Below are 27,291 nucleotides of genomic sequence, written 5' to 3' on the forward strand. Positions count from 1 at the left end.
TGTTCTCCAAAGTTCGACCAACGGACTTCGCTCAGTCCTACACAGATCGAAAAAAGAGTGTAAAATTCTGTGACATATGATGCACATAATTGGAGCGTGGGATATCATAGAAGTTTACATGACATATCATGTAAAGTTCATGAAATATCATGTAAATTTCCATTATATGTCGTGTAACTCAGCATGACTCTGAGAGTTTACATGACATATAACACAAATTTACATGATATATCATGTAAACCATCATAACATTAAGTTTATATGAGTAAAATGAAGTTTACATGACGTGTAAATCTCATTATTTTTATCTGTGTAAGATTCCAAGCTTCATGCGGCATGCCTCATTGGCTACACAGAAAGAAGTTCTGAAAAGTACACTTCACGTAAATATTAGAACGCTTAAATTTACATTTTATTTGATTCGATTTTACATAAAAGAATCTCTTGCACGCAAAATTGTAAGCAAGCTCCAAGCTCCATACTGCAAACATCCTGTAATTTTACAATCCGACGGAGAATTGTGTTGAAAGCTATGGAGGTCAATTTGTTACAGCGAACTCGATGTAACAATTTTGAACTGTGTAGCATAAGATTCTTGGACTTAAGCCGTTTGGGTAGTAAGATTTTGTTTAAGTCTGTAAGTGCAATCCTTGTTTATTTGATGCAGGTTGATTTGAGCCATTCTAACCGTGGCCATTATTCTGCATGCATTTGCAATTTCAGATATCCAAAAATATGACCCCAAATAGCAGGAATCACTTATTAAATTTCGGAACTATCTTGATTGTCTACCTCTTTTTATTCTATTTATGCTAATCAACAGATTACATATAAACCTTCCGCTCTATTTTTTCCTTTAGGTAGGTTGAACAAGCACTAAGTACTGATGAGTCAACCACTTTGAATTCATTGATTGACGTGTGAAGAAATCTTTTATGGTGACTATCAATTATGTCACCTGATTTTCATCACTTCAATCAAAATATTAATTATATGTAAACAGCAGTAAATCATTCCTCTGTCGACCGGCATGTCTTGATACGTGACTACCATGATCTCTCAGTCCGAACCGAAAAGCTTATCTACAATTAACCTGAATATCAATCAGCCCACCGAGCATAGAAGTTAATTGATCGCATACCCCCAGACTGAACCCTGCCAAACGCTCTCGCCTACGGGAGGAATGCAGAATGAAAAAATCGTTTTGTCCGGCGCTGACAGATAAATTACATCCATCAATTACCCCCAGCAATTAGCATTTACGTAAGCCCCGTCCGTCAGACGGAATCGAAACTCGCTGTCTCGGTATCAGCGCAGCCAACCGTGTCCATCTGCGACTACCGGCGTGCGGGCGGCGGACTGTTGACTTGCCCTATAATAAATTCAGCATCTCATCTCATTATGATAATTCAATCTGCTCAGTTCCAATCAAAAATATAATCACACCAGCTAACAGGAGCGGGTAAGGGGGCTATATGCATAGTTTCTCATAGTGTCCCGCCCTCAACCGTCCCGTTTCATTGCCCTTCAGCCAGCAATCCAATGATACACTCAAACCGCGTCAATTTACCGTTAAGTGTAGTTAAATTCCAAGCGTCGACGATCGTCTCAAAATTACCCTTCATCATGCAGCCTCTCTAACCCATCAACCGCCACGCCGCGCCGCACCGAAGCCAGCAACAGCAGGTACATCTTTCTCACTTTATTAATTTTGCTGCCAGGCCGGGTTGGCACGGTACGGTGGTAGTGTGCTCTTTCCCAGGTCCCAGAGCACCAGTTGTCGGCCGGCTAAGCCAATGTGTTGTTTTCCTCCCTCTAAATTGGATTACAAAACTTAGACCCGGCTTAACCCATTAGACTTGGGACTTTGGAACCTTTGGAACACAATCTGCGGGCGAGCACGGCCGGCAGCACCATGGTGCGAGTGTTTTATATTTATTTGCTTTTTAAACTTTTTCGAGCTCCGTGAGGCGGGTGGTTTAGTGCTCGAGAGGCGAGAAATTACCTGATGTGTGTAGTACATAGTATGATTGTTCAGACGTACCTGAAGTAATTTGCACCAATCTAGAAAGATGTGTCAAGTCAAAAAGGCATGATTTTATTGTACGGTGCTGTATAGTTGTATTGATTCAATCAACCTGAGTTGAATTTCATCAACAACACTTTTATGAAAGTGCTCATTTTCAATAAAATACACAATTTATCAAAGGTAACCTTAAGATTCAAATGAGAGCGTCCAACATACACAGATCGAAAAAAGAGTGTAAAATTCTGTGACATATGATGTACATGTTTGGAGCGTGGGATATCACAGAAGTTTACATGACATATCATGTAAAAGTCATAAAATATCATGTAAACTTCCATTATATGTCATGTAATTCCGCATGACTCTGAGTGTTTACATGACATATAACAGAAATTTACATGATATATCGCCCCCTTAATGCTAGAACTAGGTAACTCGTTTTGGAAAGTGCGGATAAAAATGGCTGGTTAATCTTATCCTGGTATAGAACATACTCTTTGTTGGTCTTAGAAGTTGAATTAACATTTGTTTTCGAGTTTTCAATTGACAAACTTGTGTTTATTGTGGTGTAAGTTCAGATATAAACAAATTTCGTGCGATTTCGCAAAACCAGTTACCTAGTTCTAGCATTAAGGGGACGATATCATGTAAACCATCATAACACAAAGTTTACATGACTAAAATGAAGTTTACATGACGTGTAAATCTCATTATTTTTATCTGTTCCTATTCCTATAGGAATTTCTGTCTAATGAAAACGGCGTTTGCTACTTTCAAAAGAAAAGAAAAGAAACTGCAAACTCGCATGTCATGCCTCGAACATGTGCGCTAGTCAACAACACAATCATTGCACAAATTTTGCGTTTTGAGAATCCCCGGTTAACCAACTGGGAATTCGGATGAAGCTGTTGATAAGCTCCCTAAAGGAAGCTTGCCCTCTGCGGTCTGTAAAGGAAAACCACATGAGTAACCCCTTGGTGGAAATCTGATTAGCTGAAAAACTCAGGAAACAATTAAAAAGCGTCGGGTTTACTGGATCGGAGGTTTTCTGGTCGGCTGGCAAGGTCTATAAGAAAACTCTCCGGTCTGCTGAACAGCTGGAAAAACTGCTGTACAAATGTTTCCAGTTTGAATGCAGTTAGTTGATTAAATCAAATCCTTGCGAAATCTATGGATTTCCGAATAAACGAAATTCGTTTGCGAAATGGCGATTTCACTTCTTCTAATGAGGAAGTTATAGAATGCTTATTCAGTACTCACTTCCCCGGATATGTGGATGTTCATATAACATCTTCGAGTGGACCTGATTTCTTTTATTGTAGTTTTGATTCTCTAGCTTCGGCCTGGAGTAGCGAGATTAGCTTGAGAATTTTCGAATGGCAGACAATTTTCAGGTAAGAGTGATGGGGGTGCGAGTGAAAAATCCGGGATCAGAATCGCGCTACAATATTCGTTGGTCAGTCGGTTTTCTCGATAGGGCGATGGAAGTGCGAGTGAAAAATCCGGGATCAGAATCGCGCTACAATATTCGTTGGTCAGTCGGTTTTCTCGATAGGGCGATGGAAGTGCGAGTGAAAAATCCGGGGTCAGAATCGCGCTACAATATTCGTTGGTCAGTCGGTTTTCTCGGTAGGGCGATGGAAGTGCGAGTGAAAAATCCGGGTTCAGAATCGCGCTACAATATTCGTTGGTCAGTCGGTTTTCTCGGTAGGGCGATGGAAGTACGAGTGAAAAATCCGGGATCAGAATCGCGCTACAATATTCGTTGGTCAGTCGGTTTTCTCGGTAGAGCCATGCAAGCGCGAGTGTGGAATGCGGAATCAGATTAGCTTGAGAATTTTCGAATGGCAGACAATTTTCAGGTAAGAGTGATGGGGGTGCGAGTGAAAAATCCGGGATCAGAATCGCGCTACAATATTCGTTGGTCAGTCGGTTTTCTCGGTAGGGCGATGGAAGTGCGAGTGAAAAATCCGGGTTCAGAATCGCGCTACAATAATCGTAGATCAGTCGGTTTCCACGGTAGGGCGATGGAAACGCGAGCACGAAATCCGGGATCAGTGGTCATCGTGATCAAATAAATCATAATCGTGATGAAGACCGCGACGTGTATTTCCATATAACTAGTGGATCATATCACCTAACAGAGGTGGCTCCTAGATCCACACCTTACCCTACCCTACTAACCACCATTCCTTCCCGTGACAACTGTGGGGATGCTGTGGATTCCACGGTTTCTAGTAGCAACGGTTGTCGAACTAACATTCCTTCCCTTTCCTGATAACCGTAAGGACGTGGCCAGCGCCGTTATTGACTTTAAATAGCTGAACTCTCGAATTGTGCACATTGAGAATGGTTAGCTAGTCCCAAGCTTTCACATTCATTGGCTCTCTGTGCAACTTCGATTGTTCTGGTCAATCACGGAGTAGCAACTACGATGTGTACGGTTATCTTTGCTTTGCTTTGCTTTGCTTTGCTCTAGCTTCGGCCTGGAGTAGCGTTACTATAGAACAGCTGAGAAGGCACTAAATAGCTTTGCTCTTTTCAAATCACCTGGGGCAGATGAGATTTATCCTACATTGCTTCAGAAAGAATTTGATTTTTTCGAACATGTTTTGAAAAAACTACTTGTTTGCCTTTTTTGCTACAGGGTATATTCCCAAATCTTGGCGGGATATTACTGTGAAGTTTAATCCGAAAGACGATCGAGCGTCGAATGAAAAACCAAAGAGTTTCAGATCTATCAGTTTGGCCTATTTTCTACTGAAAAGTTCAGAACGCATCATCACATCCGTGATGTTCATCTGGTCAACATGCCTCTTCATGTGAACCAACATGCTTACCAATCTAGAAAATCCACTGTGATTAAAGCGCCATAAGGTTGTTTACAATATTAGAAAAGCATTCACTCAAAAGCAATCTTGTTTGGGTGTTTTCTTAAGTATCGAGAGTGTCTTTGACAAAATGCCTTTCGACGCCATATTGGAAGCCGCACGGAGTCATGGTATATTTCCAATTGGATTCACCAATTGCTTAAAAACCGATATCTTGATTCTCGACATTGCGTCTATCAGCGATTAGGAATTTGAGTGTTTGTGGATGCCCCCAAGGAGGAGTCTTATCACCACTTTTGTAAAATCTCGTAGCAGATACGCTATTGAGGCATGTGGTATGTGTATCACCACCCTTTTCGACCTGATGCAAAGCTAAAGCACCGTTCAGATGGTTGAGGGTTGGTGTCGCCAATATGGCCTTTCGGAAAATCCGAGTAAAACATCTATTGTTCTTTTTACGGAAAGGCGAAACCGTAATGGCGTAGATTAAAAAGCTTTTTTTTTCAACATGATTGAAAGTTTCACAATACTTTTTCGAGTAGCTTAACACATACTCAGGGGGCCAGTACTTGTTTTAAAAATATAAAACATGTAACGTTTGCTTTTACAAGAGAATTATTCAAGAAAGATCGAGAATTCTGATCAATGTTACCCCGTATTACGGTACTGGGAATGCCTTTCAACCATCTAGGTCCAATAAGGTTACCCAAAGAATATCGAAGAGTCTGTGAATAATTCTACAGTCATAAAAATACAAGAAGTTCCTTGCTCATATCCGAGTTCGCAGAGGTGGTTCGAAAATTAAAAAAAAAATCATGTTTTCTATAAATACTACTAAATTTTTTGTCCACATCTCGGTCCGCAAAGGAAGTTGAAGGAATAATCTATGTAAAATTCTTGACTTTTGAAAGCACTTGGAATTCCTTGCTCATATCTAGGTCCGCTTAAGGACCGTCCATTCATCACGTAGCAATTTTGGGGTAAGTAGGAGTTCCTGAAATTGCTACGCACCATGTAATAGGTATGGGGAAAAAGGCTACGAGTGGAGAGAGGGGAGTTGAAAATTGACCAAAAAATGATACGTCATTTGTGGATGCTCCCTAAGATTGTTTGAATATTTTGAAAATGTGTAGGAATAACTCTACATTAATAGATATATTAGGAATTATTTGTCAGTATCTGGGTCCACTAAGATAGTTCGAGGATTTTTGAAGAATCAATGTAAAATTCATGACTTTGAGAAATACTTAGAATTCTTTGTTCATATCTTGGTCCGCTAAAGAAATTATAGAGTTTTCGAAAAATCTATGTAAAATTCATAAATTTTAGATTTTAGAAGAATCTGCATGAAGGGATTCTTTTACAGAATACACTAAGGAATTTCGAGAATTTTTGAAGAATTTATGTAAAATTCTTAACTTTTGGAAATATTTCGAATTCCTCGCTCACATCTTTGGTTATTTGTTATTTGGTTATTTTAAGACTTTCGAAGAGTCTATGAATAATTCTGCATTCCTTGAAATACTGGGAATTCCTTGTTCTGGATCGGCTAGAAATAATTCTTGTTATTTTCTTCTTATTTTCCTAGAAATTTCTTCAAGTTTTTTACCAGCAATTTTGGAGATTCATCCAGAAATTCTGAATTCTTCAGAAACTCCATCTAGAATTCATCTAGGAACTCCTTCAGAAATTCGTCGAAGAACTCATTCCGAGATTACTCCAAAAGTTGCTTCTGCGATTGTTTAAGAATCAAGAGCTTAACGGTAAAAAATTAAAATTCCTAATGAAGTTCCTCTCCGAATTCCTTCTGAGATTCTTCCAGGAATTTCTCATGGGATTCGTCCAGAAATCCCTCCTGAGATTTCTCCAGGAATTTATCCTGGGATTCCTCCAGAAATTCTTACAGGGATTCCTCCAGAAATTCCTGGGGGATTCCTCCAGAAATTGCTCAAAGAATTTTTGAAGAATTTATGTAAAATTCTTAACTTTTGGAAATATTTCGAATTCCTCGCTCACATCTTTGGTTATTTGTTATTTGGTTATTTTAAGACTTTCGAAGAGTCTATGAATAATTCTGCATTCCTTGAAATACTGGGAATTCCATGTTCTGGATCCGCTAGAAATTATTTTTTGTTATTTTCTTATTTTCCTAGAAATTTCTTCAAGTTTTTTACCAGCAATTTTGGAGATTCATCCAGAAATTCTGAATTCTTCAGAAACTCCATCTGGAATTCATCTAGGAACTCCTTCAGAAATTCGTCGAAGAACTCATTCCGAGATTACTCCAAGAGTTGCTTCTGCGATTTATTAAGAATCAAGAGCTTAACGGTAAAAAATTAAAATTCCTAATGAAGTTCCTCTCCGAATTCCTTCTGAGATTCTTCCAGGAATTTCTCGTGGGATTCGTCCAGGAATCCCTCCTGGGATTTCTCCAGGAATTTATCCTGGGATTCCTCCAGAAATTCTTTCAGGGATTCCTCCAGGAATTCCTGGGGAATTCCTCCAGAAATTGCTCCTGGGATTCTTCCAAGAATTCTTTCTGGGCTTCCTATAGGAATTCCTCCTGGTATTTCTCTAGGAATTCCTCCTGAGGAGTGAGGTTTCTTCTGGAATTCCTTCAAAGATTTCTCCAGAAATTCTCCAGGAATTCTTCCAGGAATTCTTCTTGGGAATCTTCCAGGGAAACTGTCGGAAATCCTTTATGTTGGGACCTTGGACATCCCTACGAACAACCTCAGTCGCTGGGCTCACGGATGACAGTCAAGCTGTCATCTCCGTCGACGCCGTGACAGCACACATCGAGAAACGTCAGTCAGTATATTGCCAAGTAACCGCGAACATTGTATTTTCCCCACCATTGTAATTTTATAGTCTAATACAGTTTTTAATGTGTAATTCGATTACGTGTCGCGGAAAACGTTCGAAAGTGTCACCACCGACGCGGAAAAGACGACGGCTCAGTATGGATGAGGAACATAACCACAATCCGGGGAATGACGCAGCAGGAGTCAGCGGACAACGTGGTCAGCAACCACCTGTAGGATCATTCCAGCTTCCCGGAGCACAGCAGAATAACCATCAGCAGCCGAACGTCGTCAATCCTCCTCCTCCGCCGTAATTAGCCCCAATTCAGCAGCCACATTCCACCGAAGCGATTTTTGCCCACCTCTTCCAGCAGCAGCAAGTTTTCGCACACCAGCTCATGAAGCAGCAGCAGGATTTCATGCAGCAGCAGCAAACACTTTTTCACCAGGCCATGTCATCCATTCGAGTTCAGGTACCCCCCAACCCTGAAATCATCCTCGATTCACTGGCGAATAATATCAAAGAGTTCCGGTACGAACCGGAGGGGAACATCACGTTTGCGGCTTGGTATGCCAGGTACGATGACCTGTTTGAGAAAGACGCTGCTCGTCTCGACGGTGAGGCAAAGGTCCGGTTGCTCATGCGCAAATTGGGAGCTGTGGAACACGAGCGCTACGTAAGTTTTATCTTACCGAAGGTTCCGAAAGATTTTTCGTTCGACGAGACCGTTCAGAAACTGAAAACTCTTTTCGGTGCTGTCGAGTCCGTCGTAAGCAAACGCTATCGATGTTTGCAAACCGCAAAACAACCGACCGAAGACTTCATTTCGTTTGCCTGTCGAATCAACAAGAACTGTGTTGAGTTCGAATTGGGCAAGATGAGTGAAGAGCAGTTTAAATGCCTAATGTTCGTTTGCGGTCTGAAATCGGAGGGAGACGGAGAAGTGCGAACGAGATTGCTGTCGAAGATCGAAGAGAGAGCTGACGTCACACTCGAACAGCTGTCGGAAGATTGCCAGCGGTTGCTGTGCCTGAAGCACGACACGGCAATGATAGGAGCACCATCATCGGCAGCAGTGCAGTTCGTTACGAAGAAGAAGAAGCAGTTCAGCAAGTATCCACCGAAGCCAGGTGTGGGATCCACTGGCACAGAAGCGAAGCGAGCTAGGAACGTGCCAGCAACTCCTTGTTGGTGCTGCGGAGCAATGCACTTCAGCCGGGACTGCACGTACAAGCAGTACAAATGCAGCGATTGCGGTCTCATCGGTCATCGCGAAGGGTATTGCTCGAGTGCTAAGAAGAGCCCTAAACCACCAGCTTTCAAACGGAAAGGCCATCCAGGAGCTTTCTCATCCAAAACAGTAAGTCTCTTGGTAAATACCGTAAACAAAAAGCGTCGTTTCGTTCAAGCTCGGATCAACGGAGTGGATGTGCGTCTTCAGTTGGACACAGGGTCCGACATCAGCATTGTGTCGAAGCAAACGTGGGAGAAAATTGGCAAACCGCCAAAACTGCCTGCTACAGAGCGAGCCGCTACAGCGTCTGGAGATCCGCTGCAGCTGCTTTTCAAGTTCGAAAGTGCCATTACCATCAACGGTGAGCAGCGGCAGGCACAGTTCTACGTGGTGGATAAGTCGCTCCATCTGGCCGGGATCGATTTGCTGGACACTTTTGGGTTGTGGTCCGTGCCCATTAGCACCTACTGCAACAACATCACCAGCCCTACTACCACCATCGATTCCCTCAAGGCAGAATTTCCAGCAGTTTTCCGGAACGAGTTGGGGTTGTGCAGCAAAACGAAGATCAAACTCGAGCTCCAGCCAGGCGCAGTTCCGGTGTTCCGTCCAAAGCGTCCAGTGGCCTACGCCATGTACAATGCAGTGGACGAAGAGCTGGACAGACTAGAACGAGCCAACATCATTTCACCCGTAGATTTCTCCAACTGGGCGGCCCCAATCGTTGTCGTTCGCAAGGCCAACGGCAACATCCGTATATGCGGGGATTATTCGACTGGCCTCAACGATGCCCTGCAGCCGCACAGGTATCCCCTACCGTTGCCGGAAGACATTTTTGCGAAGCTAGCCAATTGCACCGTATTCAGTCAGATCGACCTGTCTGAAGCGTTCCTCCAGGTGGAGGTTGATGAAGGCAGTCGGGATCTACTTACGATCAACACACACCGGGGGTTATACCGCTACAACCGCCTACCGCCCGGAGTGAAAACGGCCCCAGGAGCGTTCCAGCAGCTAATGGATACCATGCTGGCCGGCCTCCCATGCACATCTGGTTACCTTGATGACGTGGTCGTGGGTGGAAAGGACGCAGCGGAACATGCACGAAACCTTCAAGCAGTTTTGGCTCGGCTTCAAGAATATGGTTTCACCGTCCGCCCAGAGAAGTGTACCTTTGCGCAGCTCCAGATCAGGTACCTCAGCTACTTGCTCGACCGCCAGGGACTTCGACCAGATCCAGCAAAGATTCAAGCGATCACCGACATGGCTCCACCAACCGACGTCTCCGGTGTACGCTCGTTCCTCGGGGCAGTAAATTATTATGGAAAGTTTGTCCCTGGAATGAGAACGCTTCGCTACCCGCTGGACGAACTCCTGAAGGCTGGCGTGAAATTCCGTTGGACACCAGAATGCCAGCAGGCGTTCACGAGGTTCAAGGAGATTCTATCATCAGGTTTGCTCCTTACCCATTATAACCCGAACCTCCCCATCGTCGTATCGGCAGACGCTTCCTCTGTCGGTGTTGGTGCCACCATAAGTCATAAATTCCCGGATGGCACCATGAAGGTTGTTCAACATGCGTCACGAGCCCTCACCCCAGCCGAACGGAACTACAGCCAACCCGACCGCGAAGGCCTCGCGATCATATTTGCGGTCACGAAGTTTCATCGGATGCTGTTTGGCCGCCGATTCCATCTGCAAACCGACCATGCCCCACTTTTGCGGATATTCGGCTCAAAGAAGGGCATCCCCGTGTACACATCGAATCGCCTGCAGCGGTGGGCTTTGACCTTACTGCTATACGATTTCACCATCGAGCATGTCCCTACAGCGAAGTTTGGTAACGCTGACGTGCTTTCTCGTCTCATCAGCCAGCACGTTCGACCGGATGAGGACTACGTCATCGCCTCGGTCGCTCTCGAGGACGATATCAGGTCAGTTGCTTCCGATACCATTAATTCGCTTCCGTTGAGTTTCAGGATCGTACAGAAAGCCATTCAGTCCGATCCGATCACCAAGAAAGTATATCGCTACCTACACGAGGGTTGGCCAACACTGAAGCAAGTCGCTGACCCGGAGTTGAAGCAATTTTGTGACCGCCAGGACTCTCTGACCACGATACAAGGTTGCATACTTTTCGGCGATCGTCTGGTCATCCCTCATCGTACCGTCGGCGCTGCCTAGATCAACTGCACCGTGGCCACCCAGGCATCCAACGTATGAAAGCGATTGCTCGATCGTACGTATACTGGCCATCTGTGGACAAGGACATCGTCGACTACGTGAAATCCTGCCGACACTGCGCATCCGCAGCGAAGTCTCCGCCAAAGGTAGCACCGGTGCCGTGGCCTCGTTCAACCAAGCCATGGGACCGTGTCCACATAGACTATGCTGGACCAATTTCTGGAGAGTACTATCTCGTAATCGTGGACTCCTATTCGAAATGGCTGGAAATCATACCAACACGCAGTACGACCACGACAGCTACTGTGTCAATCCTCAAGGACATCTTCGCTCGATTCGGCTTTCCTGCAACTTTGGTGAGCGACAATGGACCGCAGTTTGCTAGTGCATCGTTCCAAGCCTTCTACACGGAAAACGGCATAGATCATCTCACGATTGCGCCGTTTCATCCCCAATCAAACGGCCAAGCCGAAAGGTTTGTGGGAATATTTAAGAGCTCCATCAAGAAAATCCAGGAGGGAAAAGGTACAGTACGTGAAGCGCTCAACACCTTCCTGACCACCTACAGAAGTACGCCAAATCCTTCCGCTCCTGATGGCAAGTCACCGGCGGAAAACATGTTCGGTCGTCCAATCCGGACGTGTTTGGAGTTACTCCGTCCGCCAGCTGAACGTTCAACGATGCACAACAAGGACTCCAACGTCAAACGAAGCTATCAGCGAGATGATCCAGTATTTGTGAAGCTCTACGTCAACAACAACTGGCACTGGGCACCGGGCGTTGTGCTGGAAAAAGTTGGCAACGTTATGTACAATGTTTGGGCTGAAAACCGAAGGCTCGTTCGGTCACACATCAACCAAATGAAGGACCGAAATGAACCTGATCACCGTACCAAGGCTCAAGCAGGAAACAGCGCCAGGCTACCGATCAACGTCTTGCTCGATGCGTGGAATCTCTCCATGCCACGTTCGCCGACAATTCCATCGCTCCCGTTACCACCAGTAGGACAAACCAATCCGCAGACCTTAGCTTCGTCGACGCCCAATACCAATATTCGTGTTTCGGTACAGTCGCCGGAAATGCTCTCGTCGCTCTCAGCAATATCATCGTCTTCCTCGTCGAGCTCTGCGCAAGTCTCGGCGTCCAGGGCAGGCTCCATTACACCGGACTTCCAGTCTGCCATTGAACCTCAACAAGTATCAGAAGCCCCAGCACCTCGTCGCTCTTCACGACCACGAAGAGCGCCTCAGAGATTCCAGCCGTACTTCCGATATTAAAAGGGAGATGTTGGGACCTTGGACATCCCTACGAACAACCTCAGTCGCTGGGCTCACGGATGACAGTCAAGCTGTCATCTCCGTCGACGCCGTGACAGCACACATCGAGAAACGTCAGTCAGTATATTGCCAAGTAACCGCGAACATTGTATTTTCCCCACCATTGTAATTTTATAGTCTAATACAGTTTTTAATGTGTAATTCGATTACGTGTCGCGTTTAACTATTACTATTCCGAAACGGCCACCTCGGATTCGCGCGACCGTAACACTTTAGGAATTCCTTCAAAAATTGCTCTTGGGACTACTCCAAGAATTCCTCCTGGGATACCTCCAGAAAACCTCCTAGGATTCCTCCAGAATTTTTTTTTCCAAGCATTTCTCCAGGAATTCCTCCTCGGGTATTAACAGGAATTTCTTCTGGGATTCCTTTAGAAATTTTGGCAGGAATTTCCTCCTAGGATTCCTGCAGAAAATCCTGTATTTTTACAGGAATCACTACGGGATTCCTTCTGCAATTTTACCAGAGCCTTTTCAAAAATTATTCCTTGGATTCCTACAGAGATTTTTCCCAGAATTCCTCTTCAGGGATTTCTTCAGCAATTCCTTCTGGGTTTCATCCAGGAATTTCTCCCAAAAATCCACCAAGAAACCTACAGGGAATCCGGGATTCCTCTAGAAATTCCTGAGGGATTTCTCCAGAAATTTCTGCTGAGATTCCTGTTAGAAGCCTTCCTGGGTTTCTTATGGTATTTCCACAGACAAACAGACGTAACGCTTAGAGGAAATTCATCAAAAACTTGCCCCGGTGTCATTTTCATGAGCACACTGCCACCTGTTGGTAGAACCGCGCGCGACACTGTCGGCCATGATGGATTTCGATTTGGAGTTTTGCTGACACGCACACTACTACACAAATTGCCTGTAATTTTCGTTTGCATCATTCAACAACGTGTACACTGGCAAACGTCAAAGCGATCGAACACCAGCGCCTCTGGTGGAACGATCGCGCAAATCAAACGAAATTAGAATTGATCGTTAAATGCATTTGCCATGCCGTTTTGAAGAGTGTTACGTCTGTTTGTCTGTGGTATTTCTCCGGAAATTCATCCTGAGGTTTCTCCATGAATTCCTTCAAGTATTTTTACTGGAATTCCTCCTGGGATTCACCAGGCTTTCCTCTTGGCCATTCTCCAGAAATATCTTCGGAAATATCCCTGTAATGTTGGAGTAGAATATTTTTGCAGTGCATAGTTTTAGTTGATTATGCCACGCTACTCTATAAAGTGGATATGACTACTGTTACTAGTGCAGACCTGAAGTTCTAAACTACTTCGAGAAGTAGCTTTCTACATATAAACACTGCCTTTGTAAAAACGAATTGAACTGTGCAAAAACCATGGTGCCATCGTGTGGGGTGTCATTGGGCCACTATTCCGCATGTTTAGAATACGACGGGAATGCATATTGTGTGCAAAACGATACTAATTTCTAAGATACTTTGTATCCACCGTCGGATTCCCTGACTTATATTGAATCCGTGCGTTCGATGGACCAATGTGACGCTATAGGCCCAATGTCATCCCGAACGGCGGTAATCGTTTCATCCGTTCATGAGTTATATTGCCTCAAAGAGATCTCAAACTCATTTCTCTAGGCAATCGTCCTGTTATATATTCAACAAAGAACATATTTTAGGATTCCTCCAAACATAGCGTTATAGCGAAGTGGTTTTTTGCACTCTCGTCAGGGGGGGGGGGGCTTAGCTTGTGTTTATCTAACTGATCTAACTTAGAATATTTCTTCCTCATCTATCCGCAGACTAAATGGAGGACCCCAACCGGATGATGAGCCACGGTGGCCTGATGCCACCGAACTACGGCATGCCCACGAACGATGGCCAAACGGTAGATAACGACCCCCGCAAGCAGGACATTGGCGAGATCCTCCAACAGATCATGAACATCACGGACCAATCGCTGGACGAGGCCCAAGCGCGAAAGCACACGCTCAACTGTCACAGAATGAAGCCAGTCCTGTTTGCGGTGCTGTGCGAGATCAAAGAGAAAACAGGTTAGTGGAAAAGTCATGTTGCGCTAAGCCAAGCCAACACCAACCGACCCACCCGGCGACGACTGAGACGAGACAGTCGCTGGGTCTGTCTCGTCTTCTGTGTTTGCAAGGGGGGTAATGGGACAAGTTGCTCTTTTCGGGATTATTGGATATCGGAGTATATGCAAAAGACTAGATATTATGCCTTGAAGTCATCGAAAGTTGCTACATATGAAAATGTTATTTTCAAGTTACTCAAAACAGGTGAATTTGTTCCCATTGGAGCATTTTGCACAGATCCATCTTACTAACAGCGACAAGAGAGCATCTTATCGCGCCACGGGTTCACCTTTTCCGACTGTGTAACCTCCATTTTTACACTAAATGTGCACCGAAAGAGGAGAGAACGATATAATAATACCAATGGTCTTCTTATCTCGCCATACATTTTTTTTTCGTTGGATGAGGCGAGTTTTTAGAACTTGTTTTATTTTTGTACACACACACCGATGCGGTCAGGTTCAGTCAGTGTTGCTCATTGCTCAGGGATAAAGGTGCGCCACCAAGGCTAGTCAGTCAGTTAGTCGGTCGGTTTGTGGAAAAGTGGTGTTTTATCACCGGGCAATGTCAACACCTCCACCCGTACGGGTCGGGTACTTACTTGATGAGCTAAACGTTCGAAATAGGTTTTCTTTTATCTAATCATATCAGGTGATTAGAGCGATGACGTGACGGAGTAGGAATTCCCTCTCGGTGGGGTGACAATGAATGTGATTTTTTGTTTGTTTTCAATGCCGCCTTTTCCCGCCAGATTGGCGTTCAATTTGCCTTATCAGCGGCTCTTTGAGATATTTTGACTTGTGACAAAATTTGTACGCGTATGGCAAAGTAGAGAGAGCGATCTTTGAAAAGTATCCAGACAATTTTCATAATTAAGGATAATATTTTTAAAGTTTTTTCAGTAATTAATATTTATTATCATTTATTTGATTGTGCATGAGCCCATGCAAAAAAAAATTGCGAAGACAGCTGCTAATACCTGCACCAGTGCTGCTAAATCTCATGAATTTCATGTGACTGACATTTGAATACTGCGAATATCACGCCTCTAAGCGAGAATAGTAATAGTAATTTTTGAATGGATCACTATAGGTTGAGATTAAAGCGACAACTTTAATCTCAGCACTTCGTCGAACATGGCGTTCCATAACACCGACCCTAGGATGGAACTTTGCGGGACTCCTGAGGTTATGTGAAAGCACTTTCAATCCAACTCCGTGTCGTATACTAGTACTCGATACTAAAAGTAACTTCCGAGAATCTTGGTCTGGGGTGCTAGTACGGCGATCTATGTAACCAACAGGATAGCGTCTCTGGCCAACCTCTCTTTCCGTAAGCCGAACTGGTTACTCGAAAGACTATGTACACCCTCGACGTGCCTCAACAGTCTATTGAGGGTGACCTTCTCGAGCACCTTCCCCGCCGCCGTGTCGATCAAGCATATTGGTCTATATGCCGACGGGTTTTTTTTTTGTTTTTATTAATGTGTATTTTAACTTATAGCTAATTCTACACTTACATATGCCGACGGGTGTCCAGGTGGTTTTCCCGCCTTTGGCAATAGTATCAGGCCCTGCCGCTTCCAAATCTCTGGGAAAACTCCCTCGTCCAGGCATTTCTGCATGGCAAATGTGAACATCCCAGGAGCCTCTGCAATAGCTAAATACTTTGCGGGCTAGGTTCGGAACTCCGTCTGGACCTGAGGACTTACTTACGCTAAGGGATTCTGCAATCTCCGAAAGACCTTCATCGGTGACCCTCTCCTCATCGCCAGCCCCAGTGGCTAGCTGCGCTACGGAAGGAAGCCAAGGACTAGCATCATGACGCAAAAAATACCCTTCGATGATCCCCTTCAACATCTCTGGAGACTGCTCTGTAGGAGACATTTACCTCTTGTCTTGACCATCACGATCCTGTAGGTATCACTCCAAGGATTTGCATTGGCACTCTGACAGACACCCTCAAAGCAGGTCGTTATCTCGGTCTTCAGCGCGACTTTGACAGCGGCGAACACTACGCGTCGCTCATTTCGCTCCTCATTAGTGCTTGCTCGCTGCATTCGCCTTCTTAGGCAGGCGCGGCGCAGGTTCGCTTGAGTCCACTAGTACGCCGGTGATCTTCCTAGAGCTGACTTGCATAAACATGGTCGCATCGTATGCAATCAAGTACACCGCAACCAAACCAGCTTGCCCCCGCTTATACCGATAGAGTTTCCCAAGAAACACGACTTGGGGAACGTCCATAAATTACGTCACGCTTTGAGGGGGGAGGGGGGGTTCAGCAAAGTGTTACGACCCATACAAAAATTTCAGACGTCCAATACAAAAAGTGTGACATAGGGGAGAGGGGGGGTTGAAAATGGTCGATTTTTGCGTGACGTAATTTATGGACGTTCCCTTGTTGCTAAACCAGTAACAGCAACCTTAGTGCAATTTATTCATTGTCCGTATTACGGACGACAGAACACAATTGCTTCTCCTTTGAAACCCAAAAAGCGCAGATTCTGAATTCTTATGCAACATAAACGAGGAGGAATAATAAAAAAATGGGAAAAGATTTCGTCCAGACTCGAACCATGGACACCAGGAGTATAATCTACTCACCTTACATACTACACCAAGAGCTCTGTGAGAGAATCGATACTCAACGCACCATGAAAGCTACTGAAAATACTTGTTACTTTATTGCACCTTCTTTGTCACAAGCTAGAGAACTGTCAAAATGAAAAGACGCTCAAGTTTTCTGTAACGCATTTGGAACCTAGTCTGAACAAACAAACCAGAGTTAGATGTTTCATGCATGTTACATAACACATTTAATGTAAGCTGACTGTATTATCACTTGTGAGCAATATGTAAGCTCCGCCTCCACGAATCGATGTCAAACACGTGGTAATTTGTGATTTCTATGTAACAAAGCCGCAACTTTACGTATCTCGGAGTATAAATGCAACTCAACTGACAAGATGAATGTTTCGTGTGCTTCTAGTGCAACTCATTTAGACCAAAGCATAGAAAGCCACATTCTGGATGATGTTGCAGGTGCTGCTTGGGTTAACACCTCGTCGTATGATGGCCTTCCACTTACGAGGGCTTGGCCTTGGCCTAGCTGCGCCTTTTTCTACCCGTTGCCTGTTGTTGTTGTAGTCGATAATGTAGCGAACCGCCAGGTTATCGCTGTGAGCCTACCCTCCAGTTCGAATTACTTGTTAGGTCAGGACTACAAAAAGTTACGTAGATGATCGATTCCGCTCCGTTTCGACTTACGGTAAGGTACTTTTGGTACCACGTCGGCGCATAACAGCTACAGAAGACGACCCAGTTTATTTTGGCGATCACAAAGCCATCATAGGTAGTAGAAACCACCCGACAAAGCATTTGCTGAGCTACGTCGCAGTGATTCAGGTTTAGCTGTGTTACCTGCACTGTGATTTGATCACCGCGGTTTTCTTGAACGTCGGGCACCTTGGATCACCCGCTGGATGCCTGTTGTTCACGGATTTCTCGGTACAAACCAGACAAATGGGTGGACTCGTGCAGCCTTGTGTCTTATGGCCTTCGGCGGTGCATCTCCTATACAGTTTGCTCCTGTCAGGGCCTTTGCAGTCCCATGACTTGTGTCCCGGTTCCAGATTCCTGAAACAAACCTGCGGTGGCTCGTGGAACGTCAGATGACATACGTACCAGCCTACCTTAATTCTCCCTACTTTGACGAATGTTTTTACGTTTGCCACAGGTAGCTGAATCAAAGCTACCTGTGTTCCTGCCGGTCCCTTCCGTCGGCGGCCACCTGCACTTCGCACTGTTGCCGCAGTGCCGCGACAAGCTCTTCCACTTCGGTGACCTCGTCTAGTCTTTTCACCTTCAGAGTCGCCGCTTGTGTGAGAGCCCTCACCTCTAGCCCTTCGCCAAGGACCTCTTCCGCCAGACTTTTGTAGGCGGTGCCATTGCGTTCCTAGTCGCGTTAAAGCTCTAGGATCATTTCACCCGTTACGTACGTCTGATACTGCGCATGTCGGCTCCCAGATCCATGAGCTTGGCGTCGCTTCGCATTGCCTTCAATACGTCCGAGTACTTGCCTTGGTTTGACGTCCCTGGCTTCCTCGACTTGCGGCTTTATCTTCTTCCGCTCGACCTTCGTCCAAGGGGTGTTCTCCCATTGGTTCGCCCTACTCTGTGATTGCGGAGGGCCCAACAATGGTCGCAAAACCCCTGTTCCCATTCTTCCTGGACGGGCCAGCCTTATCAGACCCACCCTTCCCAGCTTTCCGGGACCCCCGGCTGGTGTCCGACTTGCCGGCATTATAGTATACTGCCGACCTTCGGAGTCAGTATCTTCCTGACCTTGCGCGCACCGCCGGACGCCGGACAGCTCCTTACCAGACGGCTGCCTCACCTGCATCTGCGAGTGCTTATCACGAGCAGTCGCATCCACCACACCTTTTGAATTACCTGCGAAAGCGAAGGCCTCCGTCTGAGTAGACTTCGTAACCTTTACTTTCACCGGTTTCGCCGCTGCTGCAGTCTTCACGAGTCTCACGTGATCATGCTTGACATCGTTCATCGACTTAAGAAGTCACAACAGGACCGTTTTCAGATCCTTACTATTGTTGACTTCTCTACTCTTTATTGGCTGATGGCCCTCAACAACCACACTCCGTCCAGTATCTCCACCGGCTGGCTTGCCGGGGAGTGGATCGGAGCTCCCACGCTGGAGCTGCGTGCGCAGATTCCCGCTCCTGCTTCATCGCTTCTCCTTAACGGAGACCTCACCAATCGACTTCTTGCGAAGGGGTTAGCCTCGCCAGTACCACTACCTATTGTAGCGTTAGCACTAAATTGGTATCCGAAAAAAAACTTCATTGACTTCCGCTGCCTTTCCTATACGTTTTTTTTTCTTTTTTCCTCCCCTGTTGGGGAATTTAAGCCACTGCGTCCAATTAGCTGAACTTTTGTGGCATGTCCCGTTTTGATATTCGCATCTAGCCAGCTAATTACCATGTGTCAAGTAATCAGCTTCTGCCACGACGCGTCGTCTCCCAGTCAGGTACAATGGAATTAATAAACCCCAAGACCTTCCCAGGTTCTGCAGACCAGATTTCACTGGGTTGCAAGCAACCACTATTTAGAAATCTTTGCCTGCGCATGTATAAAGCACCACAACTGCAAAGCAGATGTTCCGAGGTTTCACGTTCCGTATTACAGAAACGACAGATATCACTCTGAATCTGGCCAATATATTTCAAGTGATACCTGCTCGGACAGTGTCCAGTTACTAGGCCAGTGTATGTACATAGAGCTCTCTTGTTGAGCTCTAAGAGCTTTTTGGTTTTATAAGCATTTGGTGTTATAAATCGTTTTGACTGATTGCAATTTTTGACATCCATCCAATTGGATATCACCCTCTGCTCAGCCCAGCATTTCAGATCCATTTTAATTGTACAGTTTGATATTCCGCAGAATGGTTCTGGACCAACAAATTGTAAATTGGAACCACTTTTAGCAAGCTCGTCTGCCATTTCATTCCCTTCAATGCCGCAGTGACCTGGAACCCAGTATAAGTTTACTGAGTTCCCTTGGCACAGCCTGCGCAGTGAAAGAATGCATTCCCAGACAAGCTTTGAAGTACATTTGTAAGCGCACAACGCTTTTAGTGCAGCTTGACCATCTGAGAAAATACAAATATTTGCATATCTGTATTTTCTCTCAAGGCAGATATTTGCGCATTTCAAAATAGCAAGAATCTCTGCTTGAAACACCGTAGGATAGTGTCCCATCGCCACTGATGTTTGTATTCCAGGGCCGTAGATTCCTGCTCCCGTTTTTATTCCAACTTTTGAGCCATCTGTATAGAATTTGATTGATCCTTGACGAACAGTGGGACCTCCGACTTCCCAATCTGCACGAGTTGTTTCGTGCAACTTGTAAGGAACATCATGGTTCTCCACAGGTTTCATCCAGTCTTTAATCATTTTCATTACTGGCCTCAGGGATGGGAACACTCACTTGCAAAGAGTTACACTCACTTGCTATTTTCTCAGCTCAGAAGCGTGCAATCAAGAAACGTTGTATGGACGACTTTTGCCTTGTGGTTTTGTCTAAAACTTTGCCGAATAGAGTAGAGGTCGCACACGAATCTCGAAGTCGTGACAGAGCTGTGCAAGTGACTCTCCACAAGGTGAGTGTAATTTACATTCACCTCGTGGAGAGTTGCCTTTGCAGCTCCCTCACGACTTTGATATGCGTGTGCAACCCCTACTTTATTCGGCAAAGTTTTAGACAAAACCACAAGGCAAAAGTCGTCCATACATCGTTTCTTGATTGCACGCTTCTTAGCTGAGAAAATAGCAAGTGAGTGTAACTCTTTGCAAGTGAGTGTTCCCATCCTTGACTGGCCTATTTTGGAAGTATTGTGAAATGCTCAGGTGACCTACAAGATCACCTGGCATAAACTTTTCAATTCGTTTAAGCCGCAGCAATTCCTTTTCTGCTTCTAATTGCACGTACTCGTGCAAAGGTAGCAGATTGAGAATCGCATCTAAAGCTTTTGATGGAGTGCTACGCATCGCTCCTGTAACAGCAATGGACGCAAGACGTTGGATTTTCGCAAGCTTTGATTGCGTGGTAGCCTCTTTTGTTTTTGGCCACCAAACAAACGAAGCATACGTCACTTTTGGGCGGATTATGGCAGTATAAATCCACATTATCATTTTTGGTTTCAAGCCCCACTTCCTGCCAATAGTTTTGGAGCATAACCAGAACGCACTTGTTGCCTTACCGATCACGGACTCGATTTGAGCATTCCAGTTCAGTTTAGCATCCAGTATCAAACCTAAGTATTTGACTCGATCACTAGGATGAATTTGTATCCCTCCAAGCCGAAAAGCTTTTAGGTTGATCTTCCTTCTCCTAGTGAAAAGGACAATTACGACTTTTGACGGGTTGATGCTAAGGCCCTCCTTAATACACCATGAGTGTGTATAGTTTAGGGCCCTTTGCATTCTCTCCGAAACAGTTTCGTCATACTTTCCTCTCACTATTATGACTATATCGTCTGCAAAGCCCACAACTTCGAAACCTCTTTCCTTCAAGCTTCTTAGAAGATCGTCTACAACTAAGGACCACATTAGTGGTGAGAGGACTCCTCCTTGAGGGCAACCCTTTGTTGCCCTTACTGCTATAGAAGAACTTCCCAGCTCAGAGGTGATTTCTCTTTTTGCAAGCACAGTATGAATCCAATGTATGATACATTGGTCAAAGTTTTTATTCTCCATGGCACGCTTCATAGATGAATAGGAGGCATTATCAAATGCTCCTTCTATATCTAAAAAGGCGCATAGAGCTATTTCTTTTGCTGAAAACGTTTTTTCCACCTTTGTTACTAGCGAGTGAAGTGCCGTAACCGTTGACTTACCAGATTGATAAGCAAACTGGAAGTCAGACAGGGGATGCTCTTTTATGTAAGAAGAATTGATAAAATCCTTCAAAACCTTTTCCATAGTCTTCAACAAAACTGAAGAAAGACTAATTGGTCTATATGCTTTCGGATGCGTTTTATCTCGGGATAAAGATAACTTTTACAAGTCTCCATTTTGATGGAACGAAATTCAATCTCATACTAGCCTTGAACATCTCAATTAGTGATGGAACCAACATCGCTTCTCCGTTTTGAATCAGTGCTGGAAATATCCCATCAACTCCTGCAGATTTAAAAGGCTGAAAAGATCTTATCGCATTTTCCACTCTGGCCTTCGTGAAGATTTCATCAGCTAAATCTGAGGCGGTGTTTACTGTACTATTTGACTCCATTGAGTTTATACTAGGACATCCTATACGTTAAACATTACGTCGGAAATAGTGCGCTGTATAGAAAACCAGATTTACTGTACAGCGCACTACTTCCGACGTTATTTTTAACGCACAGGAAAGGCAGTGGAAGTCAGTGAACTTTTTTCGGAAATCATGCTTAATCCCACTAGTAGCACGGGAAAAGAGGTCCACCACGCAAGATCCCTGCATTAACGCAGAAAGGGACGAAACTGTGGGGGGTGCCCAGGTACCCCACAGGCTCCGTTAATGATCGAGCATCTTTCACCCCCTCGATCACTCATTCCACGCACGGGTCGCTTGACACCTTGAAATTGGGTTAGTACATTTTAGTCGGAGACTCCGTGGCTGGTTCATGAAGCCCCGGGATCATGATCCAGCAGTCCTATGAGGTACCACATTTAGCTTAAATACTGTCGTCCAGTTACGCTGCATTAAGATGATGTGCGTACGTAATTAGAGTATTCAGTTGCTTCAGTTCTTCTAAAACATAGAGAGGCAACCGTCGGTACCATATATTGCTGATGATGGAGGGTTTTTGGCGCTGGTTGACCATTACCAAAGTATAATAAATTGATGGAAAAGCTTATTAGATAGAAGCATTTTACAAAATGTGTCCATATTTGTGCAGTATCAGTTATTATCCGTCAATACGCAGACTTAAATGCTTAAATCGAAAGCATCACTGACTACGGCATCTTCAATTTGACTTGGGAATCGAAGGTTTAAAATCTCTACGCATACCCTGTAGGTATAGGTGTCTACAATTTAAATCGTCCCATCCAGAAGTTTCTTCTTCATTTTCAACAATTCCAACTGTCTCCCTATCACCTTCTTTGATGCTGAATTATGTTATGAGATTACGGTATGGTTCTCCGTTTTCGAGCTTGCATTCTCCCGAGCTCTGTGTCCGATACGGTGCCTTTCACATTTGAAATGATTTTTCTTTTCTGTTTTCACACAGACAGTATGGTCTCACACAATAGCACAGCGGGATGTTTTCTAAAAGGGATGGAAAGGCATCCAAAGTCACCACCATTCCACACCGGGGACTGGACTTGGTTCCCATGCATGGTTTGCAATATTGTAAAAAGATACTTACTGTTTGGTGACATGGCAGCCAAAATTCAGCTTCCACAAACGGACGTCACCAGCGGCGGCGGGAGATGCTTTTCCTGGCTGCCTGGAAAGATGAACCATGTGGTTGAATTTGTTTTTACGACTTAAATCTTGTTGATCTGTAGATCTAGGATGGAAACACACAAAGCATATCGGGAGCATGTTTATGGCCGAAAGAGTAAATATTTGCTGACACAACTTCCTAAATTGTTCGGATAGTAGTCAGCCAGTCGTCTGCTTCTGCGGCACGTTTCCATTTCAATGGGAATGATTGTCTGGGTGACGATCCTGACTGCTCCGAAAGTCGGTGCTGTTTTCCAGCAGTGCAAAGGCTTTCCACGCCACCCGTCCATCATCGGGGACCCGTTTGGGGAAGAAAGTCCTCGCACAAAACGACGAAAACAACGCAATGGTTTTAGCAAAACCTCACAACCCATCCGAGCAATGACGTCGAACGCGACGCTGCACAGTGGGATCATTCTGAAAAAAGACGATCAAAACCTCTAGGAGTCGTTAGATGACATTTTAGCATATAGGTGTCTATGGAAGATGTGTTCAGAAATATCGTCTCTATTTTTATGCATATTCACTGTATGGTAAAACTGTAGGGTGAACCCGAGCAAAAAAATATTTTTTCAAAATATTTTTTTAAAGGGTAGATGTCTTCAGCAAAGTTGTAGAACAAGTAATTTCAAGTATCTTTGCTGAAGACACCATATAGTCTGGACTTCATTTTTTGGGAGAAAATATTAAAGTTTAAAAAACAACCTCATAATCAGTTTTTTGAACTTTTCCATGATTATATCGTAAAATTTCAACGTGATATGTTCTACAAGTTTGTAGGTACTACTGGAATACACTATCTTGCCGAAGACACCAACTCTGTAAAATTGAAAATTGCTTCAGTAAACCATTTTTTTTGAAATTTTTTCACTATTTTCACTATTGAATATTTTTTGAATAGGCACTTTTTGGCAGCCGTGCTATCAAAATTTAAATGCTTTATCATGTCCAGAATAGACCAAAAGTAATTTAACAATCGGGTCTGATAAGGCACTTTGATTTCTGATGCTATTTTATTAGTCATTTTTCAAAGAAAATATTCACAAATTTTATACAAATCAATTAATACAAACGGAAAACTCACGAAAACTTTTCGACATTAATATTTCAGGCCAAACATTTCAATAGGTCCTATCTGCATTTGAGAGGCTCTCTTTGTTTACTTTCTCTTTCAATTATTGCAATGTAAAGGTACACTTTTCAACTATTTTTGCAGTACAAATCAAAAGACGATTGTTTTGACCAACGTTCAATGCAAGGAGGCAATCAAAATACAAATAAACAGCTGAGATATTAACGAAAGAGAGAGAAACCAAAGAGAGCCTCTCTTCTGCAGATTGGACCTTTAGACATGTTTGGCCTGACTTGTTAATCCAAATAATATTCTTGTTAAAATAGTCTACATTTCTAACACTGTGGTTGACTTTACATTGAATATACGACAACAAATATCGCTTCTAAAATTTTTAATGAGTTTTTAATACCAGTTAAAAACTGTGTTTTTTCTGTAATTTTTTATTGTAATTCCCAATGCATTTGTTTATGTTAAAATACATACATTAATTAATCAACTTAAACAATGATAATATTTTTTTTCATTTGCTATGTTAACATTATAACTTCGGTTGAAAAACTAAAAAGACGAAAATATAATGAATGCCTCTACAAGTTTTGTGTTGAAAATAAAAAAAATAAAATAAAACGAATGAAACATTGTTACATCACATTGAAATAGCCAGTATCTGTAAGAGATATTCTAGGTTGTAAATCTTACGTCATGATGAAAATTCTTCACAGATATTTTATTGAAATTGGTTATGCTGTTTGATACTCTTTAATATTTATTTTTTCCAGTTTTCAAGAACTGCGTCCATTAGGTCGATTCCTGTCCATGATTTTCGAAATTCCTTGACAAATCCGAATCAAGATCACGGCTCGATTATGGATACTTTTCCGGAGGAGCCTTTAGTTTTAAGTTTATATTATAACGATTTTTTGAAAAGATAGTTTGTGCCTTTTTTGAGAATGATTTCGTAGATGAATAAATCACTCAAAGAGGCTTTTCCCTCTTTCAAAATTTGTAGTTAAAAATAAATGACACTGACAGTTGAAATAGTCTACATTTATTTAACTTGTTTTTTTTATTCAGAATTACTACTCTGATGAGCTAAAAATAATATCGAAAGGTTGTATGGGATTTGTGAATATTTTCTTTGAAAATTACTATTAAAATAGCTTCAGATATCAAAGAGCCTAATCAGACTCGATTGTTAAGTAAATTTTAGTCTATTCTGGACATAATGAACCATAGAAATTTTGACAGCACGGCTGCCAAAAAGTGCCTACTCAAAAAATATTCAACAGTGAGTTTTTAACTCATCTAAAAATTAAAAAAGCGATATTTTTTGTCGGGTATTCAATGTTAAGTCAACCACAGTGTTAGAAATATAGACTATTTCAACAAGAATACTATTTTGATTAACAAATATTTTAACAAATAGTATTCAGTTTGTATTAAATGATTTGTATAAAATTTGTGAATATTTTCTTTGAAAAATGACTAATAAAATAGCATCAGAAATGAAAGTGTCTTATCAGACCCGATTGTTAAATTACTTTTGGTCTATTCTGGACATGATAAAGCATTGAAATTTTGATAGCACGGCTGCCAAAAAGTGCCTATTCAAAAAATATTCAATAGTGAAAATAGTGAAAAAATTTCAAAAAAATTGCTTTACTGGAGCAATTTTCAATTTTACAGAGTTGGTGTCTTCGGCAATATAGTGTATTCCAGCAGTACCTACAAACTTGTAGAACATATCACGTTAAAATTTTACGATATAATCATGGAAAAGTTCAAAAAACTGATTTTGAGGTTGTTTTTTAAACTTTCATATTTTCTCCCAAAAAATGAAGTCCAATCTATATGGTGTCTTCAGCAAAGTGACTTGAAATTACTTGTTCTACAACTTTGCTGAAGACATCTACCCTCTAAAAAAATAATTTGAAAAAATATTTTTTTGCTCGGGTTCACCCTACAGTTTTACCATACAGTGAATATGCATAAAAATAGAGAAGATTTTTCTGAACATATCTTCCAAAGACACCTATATGCTAAAATGTCATCTAACGGCTCTTAGAGGTTTTGATCGTCTTTTTTCAGAATGATCCCACTGTGCGCTGTGGAGCGAATATTTATCGATTGTTTTTCCTGTCCATTAATTTCTTCCCCAAACACTGTTTAAGGGATTGAGTGGAAAACTCATAAAAGCAGAACTGTGTTTTCTGTATTGAAGTTATTCATGAATATGTTACTACTGAATCAGTAGTATTGAGTATTCATGTTTGAAAAGGCTAGACTTTTGTTTTATGTCAATCAAAATAATTATGGAGGGTATACTTGTTACTTATTTTATTGATCATTTTACGTCCTTAAGAATTGCTTTCAAGCAAAGAAGATGTCCATGTCCGAGTTCATTTATTCTAAGTATCACTCTAGAACTTAATATCGAGCAAAGTAAACTGAAACTAAAACATGACCGATTGGAATCCCTACATCATGTACCATCGACCACCCTAGATTCTCAAAACAAACCGTTCCGTGCCATTTAGCAAGTGATGTCGAAATATGTGGCTATACAAATCCGGCCCAATATTCCCTTCCGCTTCCATGAGCAAACAGGAGCATCACAAAATACCGAAACAGGCCAAACGTGTTGTCAATGGCTTGGTCTCGTCCGTCACTCGGTATAATCCGGGTCCAAATAGGCCCAAACCTCCGGAAACGTATATTGCTACAAATCCATCGATAGCTC

At 43.2% G+C, this 27,291-nt stretch overlaps 3 protein-coding genes across 4 annotated transcripts in view; all 3 read left to right on the forward strand.

Annotated features, from left to right (window-relative positions):
• Positions 1–27,291, forward strand: part of LOC109405258 (homeobox protein extradenticle) — a 136,890-nt gene that overhangs the window by 19,619 nt on the left and 89,980 nt on the right. For both annotated transcript variants that reach the window (XM_019678290.3, XM_019678291.3), the window contains exon 2: positions 14,178–14,429. In XM_019678290.3, the coding sequence (XP_019533835.1) occupies positions 14,183–14,429 (247 nt within the window). In that variant the 5' untranslated portion in view covers positions 14,178–14,182. The remainder of the gene's footprint in view (positions 1–14,177; positions 14,430–27,291) is intronic.
• On the forward strand, positions 7,546–11,860 carry LOC134284047 (uncharacterized protein K02A2.6-like). The gene has a single exon (XM_062842219.1). It carries the CDS (start codon positions 8,063–8,065, stop codon positions 11,078–11,080), a length of 3,018 nt encoding a protein of 1,005 aa, XP_062698203.1. The 5' UTR covers positions 7,546–8,062; the 3' UTR covers positions 11,081–11,860.
• On the forward strand, positions 11,116–12,357 carry LOC109402759 (uncharacterized protein K02A2.6-like). Its single transcript, XM_019675468.3, has one exon. The coding sequence runs from the start codon at positions 11,116–11,118 to the stop codon at positions 12,355–12,357; it is 1,242 nt and encodes a 413-aa protein (XP_019531013.3).

The sequence above is a fragment of the Aedes albopictus genome, chromosome 3, assembly GCF_035046485.1.
Source record: "Aedes albopictus strain Foshan chromosome 3, AalbF5, whole genome shotgun sequence".
In the NCBI taxonomy this organism is placed as follows: domain Eukaryota; kingdom Metazoa; phylum Arthropoda; class Insecta; order Diptera; family Culicidae; genus Aedes; species Aedes albopictus.